This window comes from Heterodontus francisci, chromosome 2, assembly GCF_036365525.1.
Source record: "Heterodontus francisci isolate sHetFra1 chromosome 2, sHetFra1.hap1, whole genome shotgun sequence".
In the NCBI taxonomy this organism is placed as follows: domain Eukaryota; kingdom Metazoa; phylum Chordata; class Chondrichthyes; order Heterodontiformes; family Heterodontidae; genus Heterodontus; species Heterodontus francisci.
The window spans coordinates 23,203,090-23,211,031 of NC_090372.1; the positions used below are offsets into that span (position 1 = coordinate 23,203,090).

Consider the following 7,942-nt stretch of genomic DNA (forward strand, 5'->3'; position numbering starts at 1 on the left):
TAGGGGTGGGAGAGAGAGAGAAAGGGGTGGGAGAGAGAGAGAAAGGGGTGGGGAGAGAGAGAAAGGGGTGGGGGAGAGAGAGAAAGGGGTGGGGGAGAGAGAGAAAGGGGTGGGGGAGAGAGAGAAAGGGGTGGGGGAGAGAGAGAAAGGGGTGGGGGAGAGAGAGAAAGGGGTGGGGGAGAGAGAGAAAGGGGTGGGGGAGAGAGAAAGGGGTGGGGGAGAGAGAGAGGGGTGGGAGAGAGAGAGAGGGGTGGGAGAGAGAGAGAGGGGTGGGAGAGAGAGAGAGGGGTGGGAGAGAGAGAGAGGGGTGGGAGAGAGAGAGAGGGGTGGGAGAGAGAGAGAGGGGTGGGAGAGAGAGAGTGGGGTGGGAGAGAGAGAGTGGGGTGGGAGAGAGAGAGTGGGGTGGGAGAGAGAGAGTGGGGTGGGAGAGAGAGAGTGGGGTGGGAGAGAGAGGGGTGGGAGAGAGAGGGGTGGGAGAGAGAGAGAGTGGGGAGAGAGAGAGAGAGAGGGGAGAGAGAGAGAGAGGGGAGAGAGAGAGAGAGGGGAGAGAGAGAGGGGAGAGAGAGAGAGAGAGAGAGAGAGAGGGGTGGGGGAGAGAGAGAGGGATGGGGGACAGAGAGAGAGGGGTGGGGGACAGAGAGAGAGGGGTGGGAGAGAGAGAGAGGGGTGGGAGAGAGAGAGAGGGGTGGGGGAGAGAGAGAGAGAGAGAATGAGAGGGGTGGGGGAGAGAGAGAGGGGTGGGGGACAGAGAGAGAGGGGTGGGGGACAGAGAGAGAGGGGTGGGGGACAGAGAGAGAGGGGTGGTGGACAGAGAGAGAGGGGTGGGGGGAGAGAAAGAGAGGGGTGGGGGGAGAGAAAGAGAGGGGTGGGGGGAGAGAAAGAGAGGGGTGGGGGGAGAGAGTGAGGGGTGGGGGGAGAGAGTGAGGGGTGGTGGGAGAGAGTGAGGGGTGGTGGGAGAGTGAGGGGTGGTGGGAGAGTGAGGGGTGTGGGGAGAGTGAGGGGTGGGGAGAGAGAGAGAGGGGGCGAGAGAGAGAGAGGGGTGGGGAGAGAGAGAGAGGGGGCGAGAGAGAGAGAGTGGCGAGAGAGAGGGGGCGAGAGAGAGAGAGGGGGGGAGAGAGAGAGGGGGGGAGAGAGAGAGAGAGAGGGGGGGGAGAGAGAGAGAGGGGGGGAGAGAGAGAGAGGGGGGGAGAGAGAGAGAGGGGGGGAGAGAGAGAGAGGGGGGGGGAGAGAGAGAGAGGGGGGGGGAGAGAGAGAGAGGGGGGGAGAGAGAGAGAGGGGGGGAGAGAGAGAGAGGGGGGAGAGAGAGGGGGGGGAGAGCAAGAGGGGGGGAGCGAGAGGGGGGGGGAGCGAGAGGGGGGGAGAGCGAGAGGGGGGGAGAGCGAGAGGGGGGAGAGCGAGAGGGGGGGAGAGAGGAGACAGAGAGAGAGAGAGAAAGAAAGAAAGAGAGAAAAAGAGGACCTTGTCTTCACATCATGACTGACATGGAAGAGAGAACCATGGGAATCGACAAAATGATTCCCCAGGTGTCAGATGGTGAAAATATATTGCACCTGTAGATTAAGCAAGTGGAGTGCACTTCTCCCCATCCAACAGCATGCCAAAGAATTAGCAGCTTTGGGAAGCCTCAGCATTGCAGATACATCTACTCTCCAAGGCTCGTTCTCATTATCTCTTCTTGTGTCTCCCGCAGGTTCTGATGTGGAGGGGGAGCTCGAGTACTGTAATGGTACCAGGGCAAGTGCTCGAAACAGAGATATCAAAGCAAGAACCGTCACATCTTACAAGCACACCCTCCACTTGCACAGATGGACTCACATCAGCAGGTCCTCAACTGTTTAGATAGGGTGGCACTGAGTGAAGAGCACATCATGAGTGAGTAGGAGGAGAGAGATCCGATGCAGCTGTGGGCAGTCACCCTCAAAGGATGGAGGACACACACAGCAGTGGACCTAGATCTGAGTCACACTCCCTTTTCCAGCTATTGCCTTCCTTGTACTCAGTTGGACGCCTCTAATATCTGGAAGCCTTACCCCTCCTCTTATGCTCCTGCAATGCCAGGAGGGTGAAAACTCCTGCACTGCCCAAGCACATACGCAGCACTCTCCCGCAATCTGTGCACACCCAATGACACCTGCATGCTAATGGTTGAGTGTCCCTTTCTGCCATGCTCCCTTTTATGGGCCCACCCAAGTTAGCAGTGCAGTCATGACTGGCTCCCCGCTGTGTGGCCGCCTCCAGGCACCTGGTCTGCCCTGACCTAGCATGGAATCCGCGTGCCCCCACCAAAATCCCAAACTGGCCCTCAGTGAGTTTGTTAACTACTTTAATTAGCCTTATTCCAGAATCAAGTGCGTTTTTGGAGCCTGTCTTCCCTCATCCTGATGAAACTCACCACCCTGGTAGGAACAGCAATGGGGAAACAGGCACATCAACTAGCGCTGCTACTTTTTAGTGCCCAAGCTCCTCAGTTCCCGCCCCCTGCTCAGAATATCTACTGACACGCACCAAAGCTTATTCAAAAGAATGTTTTTTTGGTACCTTGGCCAAATGGCCAATCAGATCCTGCAAAACAGCACTCTTGCATGAGTTTGCATCTTTTTTGGAAGGGGGGGTGGGGGAGGAAGGGGAAACGGGGTTGAAATTTTAAAAAAATCATCACTCCTAACTTCCAGTTTCCTCTTTCCTAAAAGGGCCAACACATGCTGGTTTCCAATTCTATGAACACCAATGCAATGGCCCTCTGGTACCTCACTGCATTGAGTATTCTTCACTTATGACCCTGCTATCAGCACCAGTCAATGGTGGACAGCACAGCCCAACACAATCCTAGCCTCGCCCAATATTCCCCATGCATTTTCTCGCATGGACCACTGAACAGGCAACCAGGAGTAGGAACCCTGGCTGAATTGGTCTGTTCTCACTACAGGGTCAGAGTGCAGCACCCTCCCCACCCAATATCACCGCATCAGGTGAGATCAGCTGATGCACCACAGACTGAGGATCATACCTTCAACCATCTTTCATTTTATGGCTCAGATCCACACTAGGCCATGGATTTTAACAACTGAAGCATCGGGCTAGATGCAGGGCAGGGGTGATGAAAGTGCTCTAATTAATAGTTTGAATTGAAATCCTTCAAAATGTCAATATATTGTCCATTATTTGAAACTCAAAATTCAAGGAATTTTGCCTTGAGACAGCACAACAAATGATTGAAAGGGTAGGATTTTCTAAATAAAACAAGCAGTTATTTTTATTTATTTTTCAAAGCACCAGTATTTTTGGTTCACAAACAAGAAATGCTAGAAATACACAGCAGGTTTGGCAGCATCTGTGGAGAGAGAAGCAGAGTTAACGTTTCAGGTCAGTGACCCTTCATCCTTGTTGTCCTCTGAAGTTAAATTTTGTTTGGAACATGCCCCATATCATTTAGCCATTAAACCTTTTTGCAATTGAAGTCAACCCATTATCTAGGTTGTTCCCATGGCAGGCCAGTGATGCAGTGAGAATGAGAGGGACAGGATTTTAAATACTGTAGCAGCAGCAGTCAGCAGCACAAGAGTCTCCTTCAGTCACGTCAACTCCACTGTAACACCGGTTTACAGTCCCAAGAAAATCTGGGTCCATGTTTCTTTTGTTGGATCATGGACATTTCACCACAGGGCTAGATTGTGGTTCACAATAATGCCAACAGCGCAGGTTCAATTCCTGTTCTGGCTGAGGTAGACTTGGGGGACCTGCAAATTCGCCCTGCCCCTGTTGGCAGAATATGGATATTCACCTATGAAGTCAGCAAAACCAAAGCAGAAGAGAAGAAGCTAGTCCCAAAACAGCTCATTCTCTGGGTCTCCAGTGTTGACAGTGGAGACCAGCACGTCAGCAGAGAACAGGTCCTGAAGAGTCATGCAAAAGCAAAGTGCAGCAGATAGAAACAAGTGGACAATTATATAGAGCAATTTTCTGTTTGAATCTCAGTGATCAGGTTTCCATCCCACAGCCACAACACTAAAATCGCACTATCCAAAGTCACAAATGGCATTCTTTATGACTGCGACCATAGTGCATTATGGCTCCTCCGCCTCATTGCAGCCTTTGATGTGGTTGACCATACCACTCTCCTTTAGTGCCTTTCCTCCACTTTCCAGCCCAGTGGTACTGCCCTTGCCTGGTTCTACTCTTACCTATCTTATCATGGCTACAGCACCTCCATTACTGGATTCTCTTTGCAACCCTACACTGCAACTTTTGCAATTCCCCAAGAATCGATTGACCCCCTCCTCCTTCCCCTAATATGCATGTGGCCCCTTGGCGACATTATGGAACCAGGTTCCATATGTACGCAGAAGACACCCAGCTCTATTTTTTATGTGATGTGGAGTCTTGTGGGCCACAATTTCCTCCAGCTAGACATTGAAAAGACTGAAGTCTTAGTCTTCAGCCCCAACCACAAACTCAGTACTTTTGCCAACAAAATTAATCCCCATCTCCGCCCACCATCTCTGATTGTTTTCACACTGACTGTTCTATTGACCATGAGCTGAGCTTCCAAACCCAGATCCTCTCCACCACAAATGCAGCCTAATTCTGCCTCAATAACTTTCCCCACCTCTGCCTCTATACTACTGAAACCCTCAGTCATGCCATGATCCCCTCCTGATTTGAACATTCCAATGCTCTTCTGGCCAACCTCCACCTTCCACCCTCTATAAACCTCAGCTCATAAAATATTGCTGCCTGTATCCTGTTCCATAGCAGGTTCCACTTGCTCAATCCCCCAATAGAGGGGGGATGGTCAAGTAGTGGTAATGTCAATAGGCTAGTAATCCAGAGGCCTGGGCTAACTAATGCACAGGTTCAAATCCCACCATGGCAACTGGTGGAATTCAAATTCAATTAATCTGGAATTGAAAGCTAGTCTCAATAACGGTGCCATGAAACTATCAATTGTTGTAAAACCCCATCTGAATCACCAATGCCTTTTAGAGAAGGAAATCTGCTGGCCTGCCTGGTCTGGCCTACATGTGACTCTAGAGTCTCAGCAATGTGGTTGACTCTTAACTGCCCTCTGAAAATGGCCTCGCAAGTCACTCAGATGTCAAGGGCAATTAGGGATGGGCAACAAATGTTGGCCTTGCCAGTGATGCCACATCCTATGGGAGAAAAAAAAGCCTGAAATTTTTAATTCTCATTCTACTGTGTAAAATTACTTAAATAAAAACAGAAAATGGTGGAAATAATCAGCAGGTTTGGCAGCTTCTGCGGCGAGTGAAACAGAGTCAACATTTCACTGACGAAAGGTCATTAACTGTTTCAGTCTCATAGATGTTGCCCGACCTGCTGAGTATTTCCAGCATTTTCTCTTTTTATTTCAGATTTCCAGCAGCCACAGTTTTTTTTTTAAGAATGACTTCATGGCTTTGTGCCTGTATCCCTAACCGTCTTCACTTTCAACGCCACTGAGACCATCCTCTTTGACCATACTTTTGGTCATTCTTTCCAATATCTCTTCCTTTGGCTCAGCAATTTTGTTTTGATTATGACTCTGAAGCACTTGAGAGTTTTTTTTATTCTAGGTTACCGGCACTATATAAATACAAGTTTTCATTACTACATCTCTGGGTACATTCCAAAATGCTTCAAAGAGTTACTTTGCAATGCAGACAATATTTCTCAGGAGCCAAACACAGCAGCCAATTTGCAGAAAGCAATGTCCTGTAAGCAGCGTGAGATGACTGAGCAATTAACCTATTTTTGCTGAGGTTCATTGAGGGAAGAATGTTCTCTGTTCCTTCAATAATATCATTAGATTTCAAACGTCCACTTAAGTACCTGGATGGGACTTTGCTTTTAAAATCTCACCCAAAGACAGAGGCCATGGTCCTTTCACTCAAGGAGTGAAGATGGGAACAGGCACAGGTATAAAGTGTTTAAAAGCACACCAAGAATCTAACCCAACAAATACAAAACTCTGGAACAGGACAACAGGGTCCGAACACCAGTAACCATGTTACAAATCAGCAAATAAACTCACTGCCGTCACTTTTTCACACATCACAGACTCAATCTCGGTTGCCATGCCGACAGGAGCAATAGAATAGACATTAAAGGGCGATGGGAAATTGGGACAATTTACTCGCTCTCTGGCCCCTCCTAGCATGCAACTCAACATTTGCTGAACTGTTTTAGTCAAAGAATTATTGCCTGGGTCAGACACCATCAGCCCATCTACAGTAACATGTAAGAATAGCAAATAGCTTTTTTTTAAAAATACACTTTACCCTTCCACCTGTGCAAAACATCTCGAAACGTCGTTGCGAGTTAGAAGCACTTTATAATTGCAAGTTACTGTAGCATTTTACATAAAATGAGCCTTTTGGGGGTAAAGTCGGACCTAATGCGTTTAAAATAAAATCTGCACATGCACGTCCTTCACCAGGAGTGGAATTCACTACGGATTTTAAACCCCAAGTGACACAAAAACCATTACCAATCTAAACATAGAGTAGGTCACCGTTTTAAAGCGACACGCAGACTGTAGAAGATCATTTTTAAACTGATTTAACAAACTATCACTGCCCTGTTTGTGGACACTTTGCTCACTTTAGCTCATATTATAAGTTCTCCCACCCATCCCAGATGCCAGAATTTGCAGTCTGCTCCATCCGAGTTCCTTTGCCACCCCGAAGAAACCTTCTGTAATCTGAGCATTAGATTGGCAGCAGGGAACCGTTACTGTTAGGTGATGAAGCTGCTCAAATCCATAATATTACAGGGATTCAGGTTAAAGAGAAAGTACCTACATATTCCACTTTCCGATATAACCAGTTTGCATCTTTATTTCCCGACTTGGCAGAAAACATTTCATAGAAACAAACATCTAAGGGACATTTCTCCAGACAACTCCCCATCACTCACCTATCTGAGCCAAACTGGCAACTAAGATCCACAGCGTTATGACATAAGGGGCTTGGACATGCTCCCAATGAAAGGAGACGATATGAAAGCCAGTCTGGTGGCGGCCCGTTTCGTTCCCTCGGTGAGACTCGCCGTGCTCGGTGTAACTGTTGTGATCTGCTTCTTCCATCGAGCTCAGAGCCCCCGGGCAGCAAAGCAACAGACTAAGAACTGCCAGCAAGGCGCACCTAGCCGCACACTCACTGCTCTCTCTTGCCATCTTCTCCTCCTTCTCTGTGTGTCTGTCTGTCTCTGACCAAATCTTGACTGAAATGGGTCCCAGGTACTCAAACCCCCTCCCAGCCGCTCTATTTATAAACCCAGCCAATTAAAGGTGAAGAGGGAGTCAATATGCAGGTCTCTCAAACATCCAGGAAGGAGGAGGAAAGGGGGAGGCTCGCATTTTCACACTTTGTCATGCATCTCAACATTTTGATATATTGAATTACAAAATGAAACAATTCGCTTCACAAGCTGTCACCAATGTGTGCAGCCTACTTATGCATCTATATACCGCTCCTGATCTAATCCTTTCATCACATTGTTTTAACTTAAAATAGGCACTGCCTTCATTGACAGGTGCTCTTCAGACAGCTGCCAAACAGCTACCAAACAGACAGGTGCCAAACGTCCAACTCCAAGCAGTTTTGAGAAAACAACCCTCACCCCTAACACTTGAGCACAAGGTTAACAGATTAAGGAAAAACATTTTTTCAAAGTCCTGAAGAAGGAGAAACCGAGAAAATTATGTGAATAAAGGGCCAGGTCACTTTGAAGATATTTGGGAGGAGGAAATAAAGTTAAAAAGCTCAATTGAAAAAGAGAGAAGGAAAAAATAAACTAATAAAAGATTATCTGGCTCAACAATCTTTAACCATTGAGAAATGAGCCCTACAGACCCAGGTGTCTGCTGAGTTATTATATCTATCTGCACCCCAAGTTCTGGAATTTTCTACCAAAGCCTCTCTGCCCCACTACCTCACTCCTT

The 7,942-nt window shown here is 48.2% G+C and overlaps 1 protein-coding gene across 1 annotated transcript in view; it reads right to left on the minus strand.

The window, feature by feature from the left end:
* The window catches only part of LOC137382896 (sodium/hydrogen exchanger 3-like), a 131,049-nt gene extending 123,875 nt beyond the window's left edge, over window positions 1–7,174 (minus strand). The window contains exon 1 of the mRNA XM_068055477.1: window positions 6,916–7,174. Within this exon, the coding sequence (XP_067911578.1) occupies window positions 6,916–7,174 (259 nt within the window). The remainder of the gene's footprint in view (window positions 1–6,915) is intronic.
* Window positions 7,175–7,942: the final 768 nt, after the last annotated feature.